The sequence below is a fragment of the Choloepus didactylus genome, chromosome 10 (genome assembly GCF_015220235.1).
Source record: "Choloepus didactylus isolate mChoDid1 chromosome 10, mChoDid1.pri, whole genome shotgun sequence".
In the NCBI taxonomy this organism is placed as follows: Eukaryota; Metazoa; Chordata; class Mammalia; order Pilosa; family Megalonychidae; genus Choloepus; species Choloepus didactylus.
This window is the reverse complement of record NC_051316.1, coordinates 16682655-16707307: the sequence shown is the minus strand read 5'-3', so window position 1 is coordinate 16707307 and position 24653 is coordinate 16682655. Positions and strand designations below refer to the sequence as shown.

Below are 24653 nucleotides of genomic sequence, written 5' to 3'. Positions count from 1 at the left end.
AGCAAACTGGCAACTCTGATGGAGGTCTTCAATGAACTCCCCAGGAGACGCTGGCTGGCTGAAGACGTGACTGTTCTCTCTCTTCTCCCTTAAAAGTCTTCAATTGATTGGATTATATTCAGCTGATTGAATTCTCTCATTGCAGAAGGCATGCCATTCATTGATGTTATCAGCCACAGATGCAATCAATTGACTGATGATTTAATAAACCAGCCTTCTGGTTTATTAACCAGCCACAAATGTCCTTGAAGTAACGGTAGGCTAGTGCTTGCTTGAGCAGACACCTGGACACTATCACCTGGCCAACTTGACACATGAACCTAACCATCACAGTCCATCTTTGTCAACCTGGCCGCTATACACATCATCTTAAACCATACTTAATCTTAAAATAGAACACAATAACAGACATATGTTTTGCCTAACAATGTTCAGTTGTCCTGCGTACAACTGGAAATGCACTAAATCTCTCCAGAATAGGGTGCAAGTCCTTGAGTAACATTCCCTCTTAAACTTGATATCCTGTAACTTAACTACTATGAAATGAACAATACAACTTATGTCATATAAGGGGTTAAGATAGAGAAGAAAACAAAGATATTTGCTTTATGGACAAACACAAACATACTCATAACAAAACAAGGAGGAAATATTCATGCCATCATAGTTCTTGTTTCTGTAACTAGTCACATGATTGTAGTTCATATTTATCACTACCTTCTTCCACTAACCATTCCATGTTCCCTTTACCCTCAGCAAGCACTTCAGCTGGCTGTGGTTCTCTGCCTGGTAAGGTGACCCAAACCTTCATTCCTGAAGTTTCTGGGCCATTGGGAGCCCTACCTGGATTGGGTTGTTGCAGTCTTCATTGACTTTAATCACAGGACATGGTAGTACTAAGAGAGGCCCTAGGGGATCTCCTGTATTCCAGGAAAACTCTTCTTTACTTCCATTGTGTAGTTGCAGCTATTTCCCCTTCATAGTCAGGATCAGTCACCCCAGCCAGTACAGTAATCCCCTTACTTGCCTGTTGATTCAGAGGCATAAGAAGCCCAAAGTGGCCAGGTGGCAGCCTTAACTTCCAGTCCAATGGAATTATTGTTGTGTCTACTGGTTTGGATATATTTGAGTATATGCTGGTTTGGATATATTTTGTCCCTCATGAGACGTGTGGAGATGCTAGCCCAAAGTTTGCTCCAGAGAAGCTAAGAGAGTCAAGCCCAGGGACATTTTGGAGTACGACATTTTGAAATGCAACTCAAGAACAAAGGAACAGCGACACCAGCCACGTGCCTTCCCAGCTGACACAGGTATTTCAGACGCCATTGGCCGTTCTTCAGTGAAGGTTTCCTCTTGTTGCTGCCTTAGTTTGGACACTTTTATGGCCTTAGAACTGTAACTTTGTAGTCTAATAAACCACCTTTATAAAAGCCAATCCATTTTTGGTATTTTGCATAATGGCAGCTGGCAAACCACAACAGTGGGGGTCACAGAAAGCTGAAGGTAGGATGGCCCCTTAGCATGTGTTTGTGATTTCCCTAACAGAAGAATGATAGATAGATGCATGATAGATGATAGACAGTCAGACAGACAGACAGACAGATAGATAATGCTCCACAAGGGCTTCGATGAAAGTCAGGCAAGGTAAGGGGTTCGCTGCTGTGGTGAATAGAGTGGTCAGAGATAAACGTTTGGGGAGATGTGTGGTCAGAGGTGTGACCAGTTCAAAAGAGTGAGTGCTGCAAATTTGTGGGTGAAGGATGCTCCAGGGAGTGTCCAGCCAGTGGACCGTCAGTTCCTGAGAGTGGAACCAAGAGGATTTGTGTGACTGGAGTGGGCAGTGAGAAGTGGACAGAAGCAGGAGAGCAGGCTGAAGAGGGGAGTCCCCTCTGCTCATTTACTCCCCCTGCCTGCCATCCCACCAGCGCAGGCCTTGCATTCATCCCTCCAACACTTCGCAACGACCCACGATGCAACAACTGAGCAATTCCAGGCTTCTTCAGCAAACAACTTTCTCACTGGCTCCCCCTATTAAGGCAGGAGCCCACCGCTAGGTGAGGGTAAGATCCAGCAGCCATGGGATGTGGAATGAGTGACAAGTGGAAGGGTCATCCCCAAAGAGCAGAGGGGCTGAAGTGGAAGGGAGGGGAGAACACAACTTCTGTGTCCAGCTGGCCCATAAGAGAAGCTGTTTTGGTCTTGCAGGAGACCAGACTGTTTTCTTTTTTCTTTTTAACATCTTCACCGAAGACAGAATTAACTGGAAATGGGTTGCATTACCACATGAAGGATTTGCGTTCTGATTTTCTGATGAAAGAAAAGGAGAACCTGACGGTTATTGTAAGAAAATAATGCACCTTGAAGACATCATGTTGAGCAAAATAAGCCAGACATAAAAGGACAAATATTGTATGATCTCACCGATATGAAATAATTAGAATAAGCAAACTCACAGAGTCAGAATCTAGAATGTAGGTTATCAGGAATTGGGGTGGGGATTGGGAATAGAAAGTTAAGATTTAAAATGTACAGAGTTTCTATTTGGGACAATGGGACAATTTTGGTCATGGAAGGTGGTGACGGTAGCACAATATTGTGAATATAAGTAACAGCACTGAAATAAGTATCTGAATGCAGTTAAAAGGAAATGTTAGGTTGTGTATATGGTGGTAGAATAAATATTTTTTTAAAAAGTCCATGGAACTGCACTAAACAAACAGTGAACCCTATTGTAAGTGATGGACTATAATTAATAGTACAATTATAAAAATGTGCTTTCATCAATTGTAACAAATGTTTCACACCACTGCAAGGTGTTAATAAAAAGGTAGTACATGGAATACTATATTTTATGCATGATTGTTCTGTAAACCCACAACTTCTCTAAAAAAGAATAAAAAGTTCCTATTTATAAATGGGTTCGCACCCAGAGGAACATGGATTAAGAATATGTCTTTTGCTTCAGTACATGATTCCATGTACTACACACACACACACACACACACACACACACACACACACAAGCTGTGGCTCCTTTTCTACAAGCCCAACTAGAATCTTCTCAGGGTTTCTGCCAGCTCTGGACTTTTTCCTCAAGTGAGGTGCCCCCTCCCTTCTAAAAGTTTGGGGAGAAGTGAAGTGGTTGCTCCATTAGAGGACCCCCAAGGACCAAGCGGGCAGGGGCAGGACCAAAGACAGGCTCTGCTAATTTAACCTGAAATGCTTTTGGAAGCTTCTCAGACTGAACATTGTGTTCATATACATCCCATTTGAGCCAAACCCATTAAGTTCTCAGGACAGACTTGCATGATAAAGACAGCAAGTAGAAATGGCCATGAGAGCCAGCCAGGAAAGGAGCCCTTTCAATTTATTCTATTTGCAATTTCAGAGTAGAGGGACCTATTATTGTGATTGTTCCGAAGCTTGTTTCTCTGAAATGAATTGAATGTGGCTATGACCAGCAGAAAGAGCTAGAAAGTTGATTCGAGTGATCAGGGTTGGAGTCCAGGATCCTGCTGAAAGCCCAGAGGCCCTTGTCCCCCCTCCCATAGGACAGAGCCCTGAGCCCACAGGCTTGCTGAGGGTAGTGAATGAGGTCACGCGAGCCAACGTGCTTGGGAACGAGGAAGCACGTTGCAATTACTATTATGGTGGTGGTTTTTACTGGAGGAGCACAGAGTGGACCGAGCCTGATCCCCTTCGAGGAAGCTACGGTTTCAGAAGGAGGATCTTCTGTTGCAGGAGGCTCTCCTCTCCAGAGTCTCATTATAAGCGTGGAATCCTGCTTTGGCCTCAAATTAGCCTCCGGTCTCCAGAGAGCAGCTGCCGTTGCTGGTGGCAGAGGATGGGTGCAATGTGCACTAGCCATGAGCAAGGCTCAGTCCAGGACCCCAAGCAAATGCCCTCCTACCAGTAGAGGCAACAAGGGGGCCCCAGAGGCCACATGGTGGTGGTGGTAAGGGGTGTGGGAGAGATGAGAAGATGGTGGTCCTGAAGGGAGCAAGGTGCAGGCTGAAGGGCTGTCTGGAGTTTTCCTTCTCCTTCTGACATCTTTTCTATTTTCTCTGTTTGTCCAGAAATGGGGAGTACAGTAACTGCAAGCAGATGTGTCCTTTTGCTCAGTGTAGAGTCCTTGCCAGGTTTGAGTGTTGGGTGCAGAGGTTGAAAGTAGGGGCAAGGAGTACTGGGAGAGCTGAGTGACCTGCCAATAAGAAAGGGGTCGTGGGGTGGGGGGAGGCTCTCTCTCCTCAGTGCTGCCTTCCCTCTTTGGACCTAAGTCCTGGGATGTCCCAACAGGGAGAAGAAACCATGACCAGTTTCCTTTTGAATAGATTCTCAGATGATGTCTGCTGAGTGAAGCAAGGAGAGAAGAACTACTGAAGGGAAACCTGCTAAAATGTGAGAGAGAGACCTTTCTCCCAGCTATTTATTATGTCTTTATCATTGTATCATATTGCATTGCATTATATGTAATATACATATATTGTTACATTTTATCATTTTTTTATTATAAAATGGGAGGATGAAATGATCCCTCCCTTAATTATGTTCTTCTCCGTGACGCAAAAGGTGATTGAGGGGATGGTGTTGAGTTGTCATTTGTTTGTTTTCTGGGTTTCACCGTTATCTTCCTCTGGGTGGTATGAAGGTGGAAAGCACATTTGTAAACCTGCATTGCCAGTTGGGGTCCGTATATGGAAAAGGCCAATGCTCCAGGGGTTAGGTTACTCCCACCACCCAGTCTTAGACAGTTGGAGGGCTCGGCAGCCCCTCCACTCGAGTCTGAACGCAGGGAGGGACGCGAGAACATTCCAAGCCCATTGATTCTGCAAATTGGGATTGAACTATGACAGGCCTAGCAGTTTGTTTATGTGTTTGTTTAATCAAGTTTGCTTAAGAAAATCCTCAAAATGTAAGCTCCCCAGAAATTCTGACTCATGGATCTGCTGTGGAAACTCTAAAGGTCGTGCTGAGGCCAGCTGAAAAAGGAACCCTGAAGAAATCACTGAGGTTTGTAATTCCTCAGGTCGCTTCCGAAGCACATGTGCTGAGACTGTCCAGGGAGAAGGAAGAGAGAAAAGGGCCCTCAGTCAGGTGAGATTTATAAATGAAAGTGTCCTGCCAGATATTTGCTGCAGTTAAACAATGGGGTTTCTCTTTTTTTGCAATCCAGAGCCTGATGAACTTTTTTTCCCCCAAAAATCTGCCCCCATGATCACAGTCTACCCCCTTTTGTCTTGCCAACCTGGGCTTTATTCCAGCCAGTTGTTCATGTTGAGTCTCCTGGGAAAACATACTCAGTGAGTGTCATATAAGGTACAATTCTGGCTTAAAGTGAGTCTGTTTGGAAGAAAAGATCATGAGTGTTCACTAAGTGAAAGAGAGAAGCACAGAGCTCTCTCCTGGGTGAATTGACTGTTCTTCGGTGTGTGCTGCCAGGTTTCTATTTGTCTTAGTTTTCCAGGACCGCTATGACAAATACCACATAATGGGTTGGCTTAAATAACATCAGTTTATGGGTTCACAGTTTGACGGCTAGAAGTCCAAAATCGAGATGTCAGCAGGGCCACGCTTCCTTCAGGAGTTGGTAGCGTCCCGGTGATGGCAGCTGTCTGTCCCGTGGCCATCTGTCTCTGCTCAATGGCTTTGTCTGACCTCAGGCTTTTACCGACTGCATTCAAATTTCCTCCCTTCATAAGGCCTCCAGTCATAATTACTGATTCAGGCTCACCCTGATTGCATGTGGCCACACCTTCACCGATAGTAACATCTTCGAAAGGTCCTATTTATGATGAGTTCACACCCACTGAGACGTGGATTAAGATTTGAACAGGTCTTTTGTATTCCCAATACTATTCCATCTAGGGCTGTGCAGTAGAGAGAAATATTCTTAAATAAATGCCTTCAACATGGAGGGGGACCTCTCTAGTCCAAGTCGCTGAAGATGGCCATTATTAACAGAGAAATGAACACACCCCTGGGAAGGGCCTCAGACTTTGCTCACCAATGAAGTTTTATTGGGGTCTTTATGAATAAAGGTTCGTGGAAACAGAACTGAAGATTGTGATTGCAGGTTCCACAAAAGCACCACCCTCTTTCTCTTGATTTTATTCAGTCTCATCCCTACCACAGGTCCTGGACACCGTCCCTCATTACATACCACTAACGATGTGTTTAATGTCTCCCGGCACCAAAGAGTTAATTACCAAATGCTTGTTGAATGAATGGATGGATGAATTAATTAACTAATTAAATTAATATCCAAAACCTTGTGTTAACATAATTCACTTCATCCCCAAAACTGAAGATGATTATCTATATCAAATAAAATCATCACAGCACATATGTAAGGAAAAAAGGGTGAAGATAATGACTTTCCTGTTTTCAGAAAGGGGAAAATAGGAAAGCAAAAAAACATGGGAAAGACAAATGATTTCTCTTAAGCCTAATCACTCCAAATGCTTACTCAAAATAGCAATTGGGAATTTATATTTACCTGGAATAATAAGAGATTGTTTATACGGAGTACAATGGAAACGTGATTTATTAGGATGTCAGTGTCGCCAGCGAGACTTCTCCCTGTCACTCCACAGCCAGATAAAAATATGTTCCTTTATCTGGGAGGATTCTCCACCTCTACCACCCATGAAGAAGAGCTCTGTGGGTCAGATCAACTCCAGCATGAGAAGAATAAGCAAAGCAATGCAAATTGAACCAGAGATGCTTAAACACACAATATAACAAGGAACTGAGAGAGATGGAGAGGAGAATGCTATGAAGGCTGGGTCTCAAGGAGATGCTGTAGGGTAAGGGAGATTGAGGGCAGAGAAGCAAGAGGATTTTTAGGTGTGTGGCCTTGGGATGGGAATGGGTCTCCTTAATTAGAATTTCTTTTTAGTAATTTTTGGGTTGTTCTTTGCAGGAGCCTCTGTGCAAGGACTGGGCCCCACAGGCTACTGGGTTATAAATGGATTTCATGTGGAGTAGAGGGATATCATGCAGGATTGTAGACCTCAGGTTCATGTCTAGCTGCAACCCGATTAAAATCATCCTTTTAGATCTAAGTCAAGGGCAACTTCATCACCACTTCCCTCTTAAGGACGTAAGTGGTGGGGTTCAATCAGACACGATCGTTCACCTTCTCATAATTCAATGACAAAGTCAAAGAGATATCATAGAAATGACACTGAAGTTGTAACTGCAATTTGGAGACATTGTGAAGGTTAGAAATTGATGTTTAAAGCAGGAGACTAAACTTGAAAGGCAGTTTGTCAAATCATTAAATCAAATAAAATTTTAAAAGGAAGCTTCCTTGTGGTGTTGCAAACTATTAATAAGCATCTCCCAACTCTCAAATTAATATGCAGTTTGAACACGTATGTGTAATTTCATTCCCTAGCAGAGCCCATTAAAAGCCAGTAAAGGACAAAAATAGATTGGGGTGATGAATGTACAACTATATGGTGGTACTGTGAACAGTTGATTGTACACTGTGGATGATTGTAAGGCATGTGAATATATCTCAGTAAAACCAAATTTTAAAAAAAGACAGTGTTCTGGTTTGCTAATGCTGCCGGAATGCAAAACACCAGAGATGGATTGGCTTTTATAAAAGGGGGTTTATTTGGTTACACAATTACAGTCTTAAGGCCATAAAGTGTCCAAGGTAACACAACAGCAATCGGGTACCTTCACTGGAGGATGGCCAATGGTGTCCGGAAAACCTCTGTTAGCTGGGAAGGCACGTGGCTGGTGTCTGCTCCAAAGTTCTGGTTTCAAAATGGCTTTCTCCCAGGATTTTCCTCTCTAGTCTGCAGTTCCTCAAAAATGTCACTCTTAGTCAAATACTTGGGGTATTTGTCCTCTCTTAGCTTTTCCGGGACAAGTGTATGCTTTCAACACCTGTCTTCAAACTGTCTCTCATCTGCAGCTCCTGTGCTTTCTTCAAAGTGTCCCTCTTGGCTGTAACTCCTCTTCAAAGTGTCACCCTCAGCTGCACTGAGTTCCTTCTGTTTGTCAGCTCATTTATATGGCTCCACTGATCAAGGCCCACCCTGAATGGGTGGGGCCACACCTCCATGGAAATTATCTCATCAGGATTATCACCCATAGTTGGATGGGGCGCATTTCCATGCAAACCACCTAATCCAAACATTCCAACTTAATCCCCACTAATATGTCTGCCCCACAAGATTGCATCAAAGAATATGGCTTTTCCTGGGGGATATAATACATTCAAACCAGCACAGATAGTAAAGGAGCTTTTTAATTAATGGGATAACAGAAGAGGAAATGATACCCCCAAAATACTGGGAGCTATAAAAGTGAAAGACGAGTGTTGACTGACCCTGCTTCCTGAGCCAGCACTGGGGAATGTGGAGAGTCACCTGGTTTATACCAGAGAATCCTCAAAGACCCAGGAATTGGTGGCTCCAGTTGTCCCTTGAAGTAGAGATATGGCAAATAGAAGGAGGACAGTTGCACTCTGCTTGTGAAGTGTTTAGATCCCTAGAACCCTCCCTACTCCATGCCCTGGTGGCTGACCTTCCTCACCTGTACCGATTTGTATAAATTATGTCCCCCAGGAAAAGCACATTCTTTGATGCAATCTTGTGGGGGCAGATGTATTAGTGTTGATTCAGTTGGAATCTTTGGATTAGGTTGTTTCCATGGAGGTGTGACCCCACCCATTCAGCATGGGCCTTGATTAGTTTACTGGAGTTTTATAAAGGCTCACTAATAGAAGGACCTCAGAGCTGCAGCTGAGACAGACATTTTGAAGACAGCTGTTGGAAGCTGATGCAGACATTTTGGAGAAAGCCATTTTGAAACACAACCTGGGAGCGAGCAGACACCAGCCACATGCCTTCCCAGACAACAGAGGTTTTCTAGATGCCAATGGCCTTTCTCCAGTGAAGGTACTCTATTGTTGATGCCTTACCTTGGACACCTTATGGCCTTAAGACTGTGACTTTGTAACTAAATAAAGCTCCTTTATAAAAGCCAATCCATTTCTGGTGTTTTGCAAAATGGCAGCATTAGGAAACCAGAACACCACCCCAAAGAAGATACCAGACTTAGGAGATTATCACCTTGATTGGGAGAGACATGGCTAAAGGCAGAGGTGCCAAAGTGGAATCAGGGTAATTAAGTGAAGGTATACCCCCCAGCCAGCTCCCAGAATACTGTCAACCAGTCCTTCACCCTCCAGACAGAAAATGGAAGCTGTTTTGTGATAAATATGATGAGCCCAAGAAGAAAGACCTCTCCAACAAAATGGCCCAGCAAGATCAATCTACGGGGAAGCTCAGAGTTACCAAGCGATGCTGGCGTGCTACTTAGTCCCTCCCAAAAATTAGGAGATGGGGGAAGGAGAAGCCATTTAGAGTTAACAGAAACTATGAAGGCAGAAGACAATTTTTTTTTAATCATTATATCCTTGGATATGAGAAGATACTACTTTTGTGGAATTAGAACAGAATGAAAAGGGAGAAAGAGAGAGGGAAAATGAAGGGAAGGAGGGAAGGAAGGGGACAGCCTCAGAAAACAAAGAACTCTTGTATATTAATATCATGATAGCAGAAAAAAAAGACTAGGATACAAATTTGAAGAAGTCTCTCAAAAAGTAGAATAAAAATAAAAAGAGGTAAAAAATAGATGACAAACATATAAGAAAAGTGGAGGGTGCTGACATCCAAACACTAGAAATTGCAGCAAGAGAAAACCAAGAAAGGAGAAAAATTAACAAAAAAATTCAGAAACATTTCCCACAAGTAAAAGTCACATATTTCCATATTGGAAGGGCACAAAGGCCAGGCAGTAAAGCTGAAAACAGAGGCTCACTAAGGCACATCTTCTTGAAAGAGCAGAACCATGAGGCAAAGAGATCTGATGAGTTTCGAGAGAAGATTCATGCCACAAACAAAAGATCATGAATCACAATGGAGTCAGACTTCTCAACCCCAACAAAGAGAACTATGGAGCAGTGCCTTCAAATTATTTCCAGCCTAGAATCCTATATCCATCCAACTACCCATTGAATATGATGTGGAATAGAGACATTTTCAGATATGGGAGGTCTCAAAAAATTTACCTGCTATTCACCTCATGTCAGAAAACTACTAGGGGATATGTTCCAACAAAAGAAGGGAGTAAATCAAGAAAGGGAAAGATGTGGTAAACAAGAAACAGGAGAGAGAACTAGAGAACCCCTGGGATAATTGCAAAGCACTATCCCAGGTTGACTGTTGGTTAACGGTCATCTGGTTCAATCAGAACCCAGTGGAGAAATATGAAAGCCCCAGAAGAGGCTTCCTCTAAAAGACAAAATGGATAGACCACCTAATATATCTGAATGTATCTTTTTTTGAATGAAATTGCTGCTGAGCTATACTGTGGTCTGTGAATGGTTCTTCAGGAGAGTGTACAGTGGGGCCTTACATGGGGAAGCAGAAGGAGCCTGAGCCTGAGCCAGAACCGTCTGCTTAGTGGGAAGTCTGGATTTTGAGAAAAGATGCCACTCATATAATAGGCTCAGAGTACTGACTTCAACCAATGTAGTAGACAAGATGCCTTGCAGAGCAATGTTCCTCGAATGTTTGCACACACCACCGGGGCATGCTGATGAACGTGGGTCTTGGGTGGGATCAAGATGCTGCCTTTCTCACGAGCCCCCTAGGACGGTGCCGCTGATGCTGCTGGTGGCAGTGGTGGTGGTCTGGGACCACAGTGAAGGTTTTAGGGGAAAGATGGAAATCAGTGGATATTGTCTTAGTCTCCCAAGGATGCTGTAACAAAGTACCACAGATGGGGGCTGAAAACAACAGAAATGTATTATCTTGCACTCACAGTTCTGGATGCTAAAAGTCTGAAGATCTGTGGGGGAGATTGCTTGCTTGCCTTTTCCCAGCTTCTAGAGGTTTGCTGGCGATCCTTGGCTTCAGTCCTCAGTTGTCACGGTGTTCTCCTCTCTGTCTCTGCTTGTGTCCACATTTCCTTGCCTTTATAAGGGCAGCAGTCATACTGGGCTAGCACCCACCCTAAGCTGGTTTGGACTCATCTTAACTCATCATATCTTCAAAGACTCTATTCACAAATAGGATCATATTCACAGGACTGGGATTAGGACTTTGAATGAAGACACCATTCAAACCATAACAGGTACCCAAAGAAAGAAAACTGGTGGGTGACTTCAGTGGAGCAGACAGATGTACTAAAATATTGATAGCAGTTTTACTTCCAGGTGACAGGAGTTTTTCCCTCTTACTTCTCAGTATTTTTCCAAGCTTTTTTATTTTGGCTTTCTGTAATACATTTGGCAAAATGCAACAAATGTATGTTCTCTCACAGAAGGCTGGATTGACTCTGACATTAGGAAAAATTGTTAAGGGTGTTATAATATTAAAGAAGAATTCTTCAGATAAAAATAATATTTTTAAATTTGTTTTATGTTTATTTTCAAAATAATATTTTAAATGGCTGTACCATTTTGTATATATTATGTCCCCCAGAAAAAGCCATGTTCTTTGATGCAGCCTTGTGGGGGCAGACATATTACTGTTGATTAAGTTGGAACGTTTGGATTAGGTTGTTTCCTTGGAGATGCGCCCCACCCAGCTGTGGGTAATGACTCTGTATAATTTCCATGGAGGTGTGGCCCCGCCCATTCAGCATGGGCCTTGATTAGTTTACTGGGGCACTACGTAAGCTCAGACAGAAGGAGCGAGCTTGCTACAGCCAAGAGGGAAACTTTGAAGAATGCACAGGAGCTGAGAGAGGAGCTGCAGATAAGAGACAGTTTGAAGACAGGCGCTGAAGGCAGACTTTTGCTCTGGAGAAGTTAAGAGATGAAAAACACCCCAAGAGCAACTAAGAGTGACATTTTTGAGGAACTGCAGCCTAGAGAGGAATGTCCTGGGAAAAAGCCATTTTGAAACTAGAACCCCAGAACAGACACCAGCCATGTGCCTTCTCAGCTAACAGGTTTTCTGGATGCCATTGGCCATCCTCCAGTGCAGGTACCCTATTGTTGATGCCTTACCTTGGACACTTTATGGCCTTAAGACTGTAACAGTGTAACCAAATACACCCCCTTTGTAAAAGCCAATCCATCTCTGGTGTTTTGCAAATGGCAGCACTAGCAAACTGGAACACTGGCCCACCACTCTCCCAGCCTAAGCCACACCTATGGAGCAGGAAGGGTGCCAATGCCAACCTCCCAATCCGAGGGCCCCCACACTTGGGCCTGCTCCCTTCAGGGTCTGCAGCTGTAGGGTGGCCCTGCCCAGGACCCTTCCGCCATCAAGCATGCCAAGGCCCACCACTCAGCTGGAACCCATGGAGCCAAGTGGAGCTCCCACTCTACAAGGACACACTTCTCTAGCCCATGTGGATCAACAGAGTGTCCAGGTTCTTACACGGCGGCTGACAAGCATGTGGTTTACCAGAAGGACATTTCTCTACCTTTTAAAAAAGTTTGTGGTTAAAAGTCACCCCCACCCCCATCCCAACATGCACATACACACACATGCACAATGGCTTGTGGGCATTCTATATTCAAGAGATGCCCATACCCTTTACCCTCCCCCAACAATGTGTAATTTTAAACACCATAATTAAATGAGTATGCCACCTCTTGATATGAGAAGACAACTATTTTCCTAAATGATTTACTTCTGGGGAAATCAATGAGCAGGTTAGCTCAGTCAAACAAGTCTTTTATCAACCAGCAGAAGCCCAACGTTGCTGGGTCTTGGTTTTCAGTGGAGAGAAGTTAAGGGATCTAGTAGAGGGCAGGGAAGGTAGATGTGCCTGAGCCACTTGGTTTCCCAGCCCTTCTCTCTCTAACTGAGCCAACTGCAGGCACTCCACACGTCTCAACCCCATGGACTCAGCATAACGTGGCCTGGGTTTCATGAGAGTCATCGCCGGACAGCTTCACTCCTTTGCAGCTCACTACTCCCAAGACGAATGGGGAAAGTTGGGAAAACTTTGGGGAAAGCTGGGATTCCTGGGTCCTAGCAGTTAGAGGGACCCAGAGCAAGCCTACCAGTTCTGAAGAGGGGAACTGGGATAGATATCGGTGTCCAGTGTTCTCAGGGTCCCCACCTTCCAAACAATCACATCTGAATGGTGCTGGAAAGCAACAAGTGCAAAGAAGGCTTGTCCATGTGCAGGAGAGTCAGGGAGAATCTACAAGTGGAGATCAGTAACTTGAAGCCCTGGCAACTCTACCTCTTACTATTAGTAGAGAATATGTGTGGGCTTTTTGTTTACCTGGATCCACAATCACCTTTTTGGAAATGTTGAGGGTGGGTCTTGAAGGCATAAGTCTACAGCCTTGAAATTTTCATTTCTTTCCAGGAGCTTATAAAGCTATTCAAAATAAGTGTGAAATAGGGAGGTAAGGCTTCAAAAATAAAAGTGTGAGAAAAGAGAGCAAAGAGAAGAAGAAAAAAAAATCCATGAAGACACATAATTTAAAACTAGCACCTTTCAGAAAAAAAAAAAACAAATCGTTAAGTATGGTATTAACTGAGTGAATCATTTTCTTCCAAATGGTTTGGACCAAGAAAGAAGGAATTCAGAGCTGCTCGAGGTAAAAATAGGTTTGTTTATTAAAGCATATAGATTCTGCAGTGTTTCTTAATAAACATACTTGTGGAAGCATATCATTAAAATAAATAGATCATTGGAAAAATGTATCTACATTCATACATATATATATAATTTTACCTGAAGAGATCTGCACAAATAAATGTTTTGCATAGATTTCAAATAGCTTAGTGTGAACCATACAAGGGTCCTTCCTTAAGCTCAAGTGGCTAATGTTATGCTAAGGATGATAAAAATAAACCACAAACAAAATGGGGAGGGTGTTTTTCCTGAGCAACATTCACTTTCTGCCACAGCTTAGTGCTTCAATTCCGAAATAAAATAAAATAATACCAACAGAGAAAGAAAATGAAGTGCGATCTTCTTTTCCCCTTGGGTATCTGTGGTGTAGGAGAAGGTGGGACGAATGCCTGCCCCCTGCCCTCTGAGATCCCTCCGAATTCAACCGGAGAAATTCTGAAAGATGTCAGCCACCTCGACCCAGTTCTGGAAGCAGGCGAGCCCCTGCTCCCGGATCTGCTTCCGCCCCTTGTCAGTGATGACCTCTCCGCTTTGCTTCAGGACCACGAGCTTGGGGATGGCCGTGATGTTGTACCTCTTCCTCAGCTCACTGAGGGAGAGAGAGGATGAACCAAAGGGTTAGGGCTTCAGACAGGGAGGGCTGTCACATTTTCACCCGCCCTGGCTGATCCCACCAACCTAAAACGCAACCACCACCAGGTCTGTCGATTGCAGGCCATTGCATAGCTCTCCCTCTGAGTTTGCTGGTGGAGCCCTTTTGAGTCTTTTTTGCTTCTTCTTGTCACCCAGTTGCTAGACCAAGAGAACCATCTGCAGTGATGGAAATGTTCTGTATGCAATGTCCAGTACAGTAGCCGCTAGCCACATATGGCTGAGCCCTTGAAATGCGGCTTGTATGACGGAGGGACTCAATGTTTCATTTTAATTAATTGTTTAATTAAAATTTAAGTGCCTAGTGGCCACCATATTGGACAGTCCAGTTCTAAGCCCACCTAAAAACATAAAAATGTATATCCTTCCCTACATCTCAAGAGGTTGAAAAAATATATATCAGATACATATAACAGTACAAGTAAACATTTCTTTAGTTCTAAATAAATCCAGAGCCTTATTCGGCTTTCTATTCTACAATCCGATGATGCGTTGATTAATGTTATCGGGGATGAAACATTCCTGAATTATATTTTGCCACCATTCGTAAGACCATGAGTAGCCTCTTAGGAAATTATTTGTATTCATTTAGAGAAAGGATCATCTGCCTTCTTATTTTGCAGTTCTCACTGTAACCTTCAGGGAGATTATTTCCCTCAAGAGAGGACAGCTGAGTGAAAATGCAAGCGCTTCACAGTAACAGTAAACTGATTTCCCTTATCTGTTGCTCTCAGGATTATGAACCTGAGTGGAAGGGAAAATGCATTTGAGACACTCCTATTACCAAAATCTCCCCCGTCAATAACTGCCTGCTGTCAGCTCGAAGAAGAAACATTAACTCCATCAGGAAAATATACACAGTACCCTACACTGAACAAAGAGAGAAATGCACTGTTTTCAAACATCTATGCAACAATTACAAAACCTCCCATGTTCTAGCTAACAAAGGAAGTCTCAGTACATTCCAAAAGACCAATATTTTACACACTACCTCATTAGGCCATAACGTAAATGAATCAGACACCAATAAAAAATAGTTTTTAAGAATGAGCTAAAAAACTAAATAATTCATATGCTATATATGAAATAGCAATGCAGACAACAAGGTATGACGAGACAAGAACAGCATAGAAAATAATACAAGTTGTGATTACAATTAAATACACTCACAAATTTCTAGCCTTAAACCCATTTTTTTCCCCAAACCAAAAGGACTGTTACATATTTAATTCAAGAAGCTAGAATAATAATTTCAGAGTAAACACAAGGAAAGTAGCAAGAAGGTGAAATAAACTGAGAATTGAAATAGGAAATGATCCAACAAAAGTTAATATGGGGGAGCCATAAAACCAAATGTGGTGATGAAAAGGTTGGGGTGATGGACATTGGTGATGGCAGCTCAATATTGGGAATGAAATTAACACCACTGAATTGTACACCTGGAAGTGGTTAAAATGGGAAATTGTGAACTGTATGTAGCTACTACAATAAAAAATTTAAAACCAAACTGGGTTCTCAGGAAAGACTAACAAATGGAACAAGTCTCTACCAAGACTGATTAAGGAAAAAAAGAGGAGACACAATATCATCCAGAATCCAGCAGATCTGGCCAACACAAAGGCCAAACACAGACTTAACTCTCCTCTAAGAGAGGCCAGACATTTCAAAAGAACAAGCTTCCAATCCAGAAGCTCTGGAAGCTGTTCCATGAAACGTCTAACTGCATACTCACAGGGGGAGGAAAAAGGAAAGGTGGGAAGAAAAATATATAAAATATTAAAAATATAATAAACGATTACATAAAAGCCACCACATATAGTAAAAAGAGGACTAGCTGCATACACAATAGATACCACTCTGCTGAAACTTGGCATTTGAAGAACTGACAAGCCAAAAACAAAACACGAGGTAGAAGCCAATTCATGTAACACCCCAGATTTAATGGACAAACTGATCCTTTTGCAAATCCAGCCAGGAACACTCAAGACATGGGAGGCGTCTGAAATTCAGACACACAAATCTTTATTGGATGGAAACTTCCAGAGATCTAGGAACCAAGATGGTGCATCAGATGTAAATTGTGGTGGAAGAGATGCCCCTCTCTAGTGTTTGAAAAATCCTGCATAATACCTGAAATTTGGAATGCCTAAGACATGAGCTTTCCCCAATGGCATCAAACAAAAATACGAAGGAAAGAAGAACAACCAAAACAGCTCTTTGCGTAAAGGCTGCAGAAAAATGGCCGGGTGCTTAATTCAAGTTTTTTGTCAGACGGTATGATGGTTTGGATGTATTATGTCCCCCAAAATGCCTTTATCTTTGATGCAGTGTTGTGTGGGCAGGAAGCCTGTTGGTGTTGATTGGGTTGGAGACTTTTGATTGGATGTTTCCATGGAGATGTGATCACTCAACTGTGGGCGAGATTTTTCATTGGATAATTTCCATGGAGGTGTGGCCCCGCCCATTCAGCGTGGGCCTTCATTAGTTCACTGGAGCACTATATAAGCTTAGACAGAAGGAGCAAGCTTGCTACAGTCAAGAGGGACACTTTGAAGAATGCACAGAAGCTGAGAGAGGAGCTGCAGATGACAGACAGTTTGAAGACAGCTGTTGAAAGCAGATTTTTGCTCCAGAGAAGCTAAGAGAGGACAAACGCCCCAAGAGCAACTGAGAGTGACATTTTGGAAAGAAGCTGAAGCCTAGTGAGGAACATCCTAGGAGAAAGCCATTTTGAAACCAGAACTCCAGAGTAGATAACAGCCATGTGCCTTCCCAGCTAACAGAGGTTTTCCGGACACCATTGGCCATCCTCCAGTGAAGGTACGGATTGTTGATGACTTACCTTGGACACTTTATGGCCTTAAGACTGTAACTGTGTAACCAAATAAACCCTCTTTATAAAAGCCAATCCATTTATGCTGTTTTGCATCCCGGCAGCATTAGCAAAGTGAATGTTGGCTACTTCAGCAACTTTACTTTGGGCTGAGGGGACAGGGGATGAAAGCATCCACCATGTTCCTGAAAGAGGGAAAGCAGACATCCGGGTGGTGTAGAGTCTGAGAAGGGCCAGACCACGCGAGGCTGTATCTTCACATGGAGTTAGAACCTTATGCACGAGGCCAGGATAATTTGGGGAGTGGTTCTGATGGAATCCAGAAGAGATCTTTGGAATTGCCCTGACGGCTTGTTCCCACCCAGATGCCTGAGCTTGTTCACACCCGTTTCTCATTCAGCAGATCTGGGTGGGGCCCAAGGCTCTGCAATCCCAGTGAGTTCAGGGTGGAGGTGCTGCTGCTGCTGCTGGGTCAGGGATTGCCTTTGGGCAGGGGTTCTCAAAGTGTGGTCCCCAGAGCACAGTGTGCCACAGGTGCACCCCAGGAATAACACAATCCATCTCCGGGGTTGTTGTCAGGATCAAATGATTCATATACGTACAGTTTAGCTAAGGACAGGGCTTGGCATATACTAAGTGCTCAAAAAACGTTGGCTGTTCTAACTGTGTGGGAATGACCCACCCCCAATTCTGGGTAGGCCAATGGCCCAGTCAACACACTCCTTGCCCTCTGGCTACACTGACTAGTACAGGAATGGGGAACTAGCTGACTCAGAAGCAGTGACACTCCAGGGAGCACTTGCCTGTGTGCAGGGAAAGAGGATGGGGTGAGGGTGTGCAGTCCCAGACACAGCAGTCATTCTGTCACCACGAGGACACACTGAATTTGCCAGGCAGCTGCTGTGTGCAGCCCAAGCCTGATGCAAACAGGAGAGAAGGCAGAGGCATGAAACTTCATCTGCAGTGGCCTCCTGCCTCCCTGGAGGCCAGCTCCTTACCACTGGGTGTTTCGACTAAGCTTGCCAATAACCTTTATTGTTTACACCTCTTTGATTTGCTGCTTCTGTTTTAATCACATTGCAACATTAACTCAAGCTCTGAAGCAATCAGGGAGATATGAGGTAAGTTGGGGTTTGAGGAGAGAAGAGGGGGTTTGACATAAAGCCATTTAGTTGCTCCAGGATATCTTTAAAGAGTTGCCTAGGGTCAGCCCTCAAATCCCAACCCTGACACCCACTGTCTGGGGAGAAATGTAGCCTTGGAACCACACGGTAGGGGCAAATAACCACCATCCTCCCCTGAAGTCATCTCATTACCCTCTGGGCTGCTAAGCGGTGTCCAGAGAGAATAGAAAGCCCTTCAAAAAGAAGAGACTGTTGTTGGGCAGAATGAACTCATGATAACTCAGGAGTATTTTAACCATTTGAGAAAATCCAAGACCCCAGTTTCTCTGTATCCTTTGGTGGGCTGCAACGTGAGCTCCCCACCCTAGCTTAACCAGGCATCACCGAGCTTCTTGGTTGCCATGGCAACTTCTGACCCCAATCTCTTTCCATCTCAGCATCCGGCAGACTGTTAGCAAGCAAATCTTTCTAAAACATTTTATTTTGCTCACTTGCTTCAACCATTCATCAAACAAGCACCTCGAAGGTGCCAAGCACTGCACAATGTCTGGCTCGAGACCCCTAAACACACACCCCTAAAACAGGGTAGTGGGGTTGAAGACCAGGTACACCAACGGCAGAGGCCTTCTAGGTCAGTAATATATCCCATGCTCCTCCGTGTCCTCTGGGGAGGGGCTGGGGTGGAGACAGCATCTGTAAAACCCGTGGAGGTATGGAAGTGTATGGAATATTCCAGAACATCAGGTTGTTGAGTCTGGCCAGAAAGCAGGGTGAGACAAGGTGGAGGAAAACAGGAGACTGGGGCAGGAAGTGAGTGTGGGTCCAACACTAAAGGAGAGGTCAGGAAATTAGGTAACCACTGGAGAATTCTGAGTAAGGAGTGGATTACATTCATGTTTGAGAAAGATGAGGTGGATGAGAGAACAGAGAATAAGTTAAAACTACCAGAAGACCAGGTAGGAGAATATTCTAATAGTCCAGGGCCTAAATGAAGGAAGCAGCAATGAGTAGACAATGGAGGCTTTGAAAGACAAAGAATCAGTAAGATCCAATGCCTGTGGGGTGTGTGGGGTGAGGGGAGGTCGTGATGGATCATGATGGATCATGATGAGTTGGGGGGGCTCAGAAACAGGCAAGGGGGAGGAGCCCAGGAGGCGGCTGAAACAGCTCTGGAGAGTGGCAAGGGGTGGAAAGATGGAGTCAAGAAGCATTGGTGCAAGAATTGACTCTACCCAACTGAGCCAGTGGCTCTAATTGAAACATTCTCTACCCAAGAAATTAAGCCACGGTTTTCTTTTCCATCAAATCCAAATATGTCAGCCTCAAAGTTGAGACTCTGCAACACCTGCCCGGTCCCTGGGGAGGCAGTTGTCAGAGCCAGAGGGGGAAGACAGAGGGGCAGATCTGCTCTTGTTCTCCTTGGGGGGTTCTGCTGATGTCCCAAAGACAGAGTGTGTATGGGAGTTATTAAGTGACAACCACTCAGGTAAAAAAAGCACGATGCAAGCATGAATGGCAATATACAACAGCAATTTGTGCTGGTAAATTTGGACATTGGAGTTTAAGTCTTGGAGAAATATTGAGTTTGACCCATTAACCCAGTAACAAAGGGAAGGAAGATAAGGAAGATGGAAACACGTCTTGGGAACATCTCTAAGTGCTGGGAGCTGCATTAGAAGCTGTGCTCCGTGTTACCCCCACGTTGAAGCTGAGGGCAGGTACAGCTTCTGTCTACTCAACCGACCTGCACAGGGGGCTTCAGGGCCAGAAATGAACCAATGCCCCCAGCCAAGGGCACACACCATCTCCTTTGCTAGGAACCATCATTAGTGCTTGCCTTAGGGCTGAAGGTCGGCATGCAACACTGTGCTTTGTCTGTGACGCATTCAGAAAACCAAGATCTATGCACCTTTCAGAACAAGGGTGAGAGGTGCCAGGCTTTTGTTTTTCTTTCCTGCCAGTGCATTCCATGACCAGCCCCCATCCCCAGGGTAACTCTGCAAAGGGCTGCACAGTGCTTTCTCAGAGGAATCGTCTTTTCCCTCAACTCGGACAGTTCACCAGTAATCAACTGGGCAGCCAGTGACTAGGGGGAAGATAGAATGGGGGACCCCTTCACCATGCACTTGCCAAGTGGAACTCAGAAGTTGAAGCCACTGTCTGGGACCCCAGCTTGGACTTTGCAGCACCGAGCACAAAGTACTGTGTTTTGCATATATTTTTTTTTGTCTTTCTTGGTGATGGCTATTTTTGTTTTTCTATGATCTGAGTCCATAATCCAGACTGGGATAAGGAGCTCCAGGTGTTATGGATGGAATGGTGGCCCCAAAAAAGAGATGTTCAATTCCTAACCCTCTGTCTCATGAAAGTGATCCTATTTGGAAAAAGGATCTTTGATGATGTTATTAGTTAAATGAGGCCAAACTGGTTATGGCTGGTGGGTGTCCTTATCAGGGGAGGAAATGGAAGGACAGATAGACAAAGATGCCAGCCTTGTGAAGACGCGGAGACTGAGTTATGCCACGAGCCAAAGAACGCCATGGATTGCCGGCAAGCCACCACCAGAACCCTACAGACATCAACAGAAGCGTGGCCCTGCTGACATCTTGATTTAGATTTCCGGCCCCCAGGATTGTGAGACAATAAATTTCTGTTATTTTAAGACACTATGTGGCACTTTGTAACAGCAGCTCTAGGAAACTAAGACACAGAGAATATCCCATTTCCTGGCTTACAAATGACAATGATAGGGTTTCTGAAGTTCAGTCTGGAAGTGGGTAGAAACAAATAGCTAAGTTCAAGAAAAGAAAACCCAACTACCGGAAAATGGCCTGACCAGGTGGAGACACCCTGGTGTCCTTGGCCTCCCACTGCCCTGAGCCGCTTATCTGCTCCGATGCCTTAGCCGGATAATCAGGGGACACAGAAGGAAGCACTGCATGGCCTGAAAGAGAGGCCCTCCCCAGTGCAGTAGATTGAATCATGCACCCTAACAAAATGCCTTCCTTGAGTGTGGTAGATTGAATCATGTACTCCAACAAAAGATATCTTTTTAATCTTAATCTGAGTTCCTGGGGTGTAAAACCATTTGTAAACAGTATCTTTGAATATATTAAGGTGAGCCAGGGGTGGGCTCATTTGAATAGGCTCTTCCAAGATCCTATTTAGGGGTGGCCAACTGAATCAGGATGGGTCTTAATTTGCACAATCAGACACCTTATAAAGAGAGGAAATTTGGATGCAGAAGTCAGAGAAAGCCGCAGGAAGAAGCCAGAAGTCAGCAGAAACCAGAAAATAGGACAAGAGGAGAAAGAGATTGCCATGTGGATAGAAGCATAGATGCAACCAAGGAACCCCAAGGATTGCAGCAAGCCAGCTCCAGATCACTACACAGACTCCGGGGAGAAAGCATGGCCTTGCTAAAGTCTTGATTTTGGACTTCTAGACTCCAAAACCACAAGCCAATAAATTCCTGTTGTTTAAGCTTGTCTGTTGTGTGGTATTTGTCATAGCAGTTCTGGCAGCTAAGACACTGAGAGAATCTGTGTGCTCCTGGGGGCTGATCCCACATGTCACCGAGGCTCAGCATCTCCTCAGAGAAGAAGTGGGACAGAGCAGAAGGGGGGATTCCGGGGTTAGAGAAGTGGGCTCTGCAATCTAACAGCACATCTGTAAAATGGGATAGCAGACACAAAGTGCTAGTACATAAGCAGCCCATACTGCTCAGAGCCCTCTCACGTATCAATTCAGTCCCCACAATCTTCACATGACACAGGTGTACTGCTGTTCTCCATGATAAAATAACTCATTTACGGTCACACCACTGGTGGATCACAGCACTGGGGGCTGGCCCAAGACCCGAGCTCTGCACCCAATTATGAATCCTGTTACTGTCCCACTTCAAAACTAAGTGTGTTCTTTCAAGAGCTGTGCATAACTGGGGTGCTCTAATGTTATTTTAAAATGCATCCTTTGAAGTGATTCTACAGTGAATCCCTTTGAAAATTAAATAACGCCTCAATTATATTTATTATAAGGACAGACTTTCATAGTCTTGGGCTTATTGAAAACCAATAGCCACTCTCCCAAGTGCTGTGAGGCCTCCAGAGAGCAGACTTTCCCACCCAAAAGCCAAGCAGCTTCTCACCCGCACCTCATCTTTCATTCAGCATCATCAAAAGGCACGCGTTGGGGAGAAAAAGCTGACCTCTCCAGTGAATGAGTCTTTGATGGAATTTTCCAAAGTGAGCTTCGATTTTTAATTGTCCAGAAGGAATATCGTTTCACGATAACTAAATTGGAGGATAATGTCACAGCTGAATAAAAAAAAAAAACCAGAAAAATGTGACACATGCCCCTGGAAGCATTGAAGCTGCAGCACATTCACATACAAAACCCAGTAATTCATGACTCAGGTCTATTTACTGGGATGGTTGGGATAAGGGCATCAGACTTTCCTGGAGTGGCAGTGTAGAGTGAAGGAGAAAAATGAATACAAATCACTTTCTAAACTGCTATTTACACTTCAGTCCTGACTGTTACATTGCATTTCACAGGAGAATCCAACATGCTGTACAATCAGTGCCTCGTGTCATATTCCCTCTCTGCGGAAGCTGCAAATCCCTCCCTGAAATCCTTCCAAATCCTGTCAGCTTCCTGTCCCTAGAGCCTGTAATTCAGCGGAGGGAAGCAGCGCCAAGGTCAACTTCTAATTCATTCAGAAACTCTAAGATTCAACAAAGAGGGGAGGGTCCCCACACCATCACCATCTTTTCCAAAGGAAGATCTCCTCAGAGACTGAGCATTTTTATTTTTATTTTTGCCTCATCAAACATATGCCTCTTGCATGAGTCCAGAAGTCTGGTACTTTCTACATTTACAGAAGCAGGAAAAGCTTTTTTTTTTAGTTATGAGATTCCAGTCACTCAAAATGAAACTGAAACCACAAAGTACAGGCTGGGGGTCGGGGGAGTTAGTGCTTAAAGGGTACAGGATTTCTGTTTGAGGTGATGAAAAGCGGTTGGCAATGGATGGTGGTGATAGTGGCACAACATTGTGAATATAATTAATACCACTGAATTGCACATTTAAAAATGGCTAAAAACGGTGACTTTTATGTCACATATATTTTTATATATTACTGCAAGAAAATTAAATGAAAACACAAATAACGTCCAGCCTCTGGGTTACTCTCTCCCAGGAGGTTCCCGCCACTTCCTCTGAGCAAGTTACACCCCACCAGCTATCCCTGCGGGCACCCTTCTGGTTTTCAACCATCCTGTCACAAATCTGACGACCAGCAATAAGGTGGCTCGCACGGATCAACCCTTTCTGACTCTCCAGCCACCAGGGGCGTCTGTCTCCTCGCTGTTCCTCTCACCCGGAGAGACCCTAAAGGAGAGGAGGGCGCAGAGGCGTGTGGAGAGTCCGCAGTGTACACGGGCCTCCTGGGGCTGCCTGGAACAGCGGTTCTCAGACTGTCAGCAAGCAGTACCGGGAGCGGGATGGAAACGCACCTTCTCTGCAGCCCCAGACCCAATGACTCAGAAACTCTGGGGGTAGGGAGGGCGATCTGTGTTTCAAAGAACCTTCCTAGGGGTTCCCGTGCTCCTGGATCTCCAAAGAAAAGTGGAAGCAGGGGACTGATTGTGATTTACTTGAGACTAGGGCTGAAAGGAGACGGGGGGATCTCAAAGAGCTTCAGGCTCGAGGGCAGAGAACAGCTGGTGGGAACCAGCCCCGCCCCGGCCCGCCCCCCGCCTGCACTCACTGCCGGAAAGGGTCATGGAAGGGCAGCGCCAGCCAGGCGCCGTGCAGCTCCTGCATGAAGTCCAGCATCTCTTCGGCGCTGCCGTCGGCCGACACGAAGACCACCTCGAAAGGCGCGGGCGGCTGCGCCTCGTCCACCAGCTCCGTGTAGAAGTCGCAGAGCAGCGGCGTGAAGTCGCGGCTTGGCGCGCACCGGCCAGCGGCGAAGTACAGCGCCACCACTTTGTTCTGCAGCGCCGCCTCGGCCTCCACGGCCGCGCCGTCGCGGGTCACCAGGCGCCGCCCGCCCAGCACGTCCACCATGGCGCGGGGCGGCGGCGAGCGCCTCGGTGGGGCCCGGGCCTCCCTCTCCAACGGCAGGACCCCCCGGCCGCCGCACTCCTAGCCGCACCGGGGCGAGGGACACCGACGCCGGCGATCGCAGATGTAGCGGCCGCGGCAACAGAGCGATGACCGCCTCCGGGAGCCGAGACGGCCCTGCCCTGCGCGCTCCGCCCTGCCCCGCCCCGCCCCAGCCCACACACCGACTTCTTCCTCGCGTTGCGCCCCACCCCGCTCCCCGGGCACCCTGCGGCGCCTCGCTCAGCGCACAGCCTGAAGTCCTGCTCTGAAGCCCTTGGCGCCCCATACATCTCATCTTC

General features: G+C 45.2%; 1 protein-coding gene across 1 annotated transcript; it reads right to left on the bottom strand.

Annotated features, from left to right (window-relative positions):
• Positions 1 to 13602: 13602 nt before the first annotated feature.
• On the bottom strand, positions 13603 to 24439 carry NXNL2 (nucleoredoxin like 2). The gene is made up of 2 exons (XM_037796983.1): positions 24014 to 24439; positions 13603 to 14224 (listed from the first exon to the last, which is right to left on the bottom strand). Exons 1-2 carry the CDS (start codon positions 24313 to 24315, stop codon positions 14056 to 14058), a joined length of 471 nt encoding a protein of 156 aa, XP_037652911.1. The 5' UTR covers positions 24316 to 24439; the 3' UTR covers positions 13603 to 14055.
• Positions 24440 to 24653: the final 214 nt, after the last annotated feature.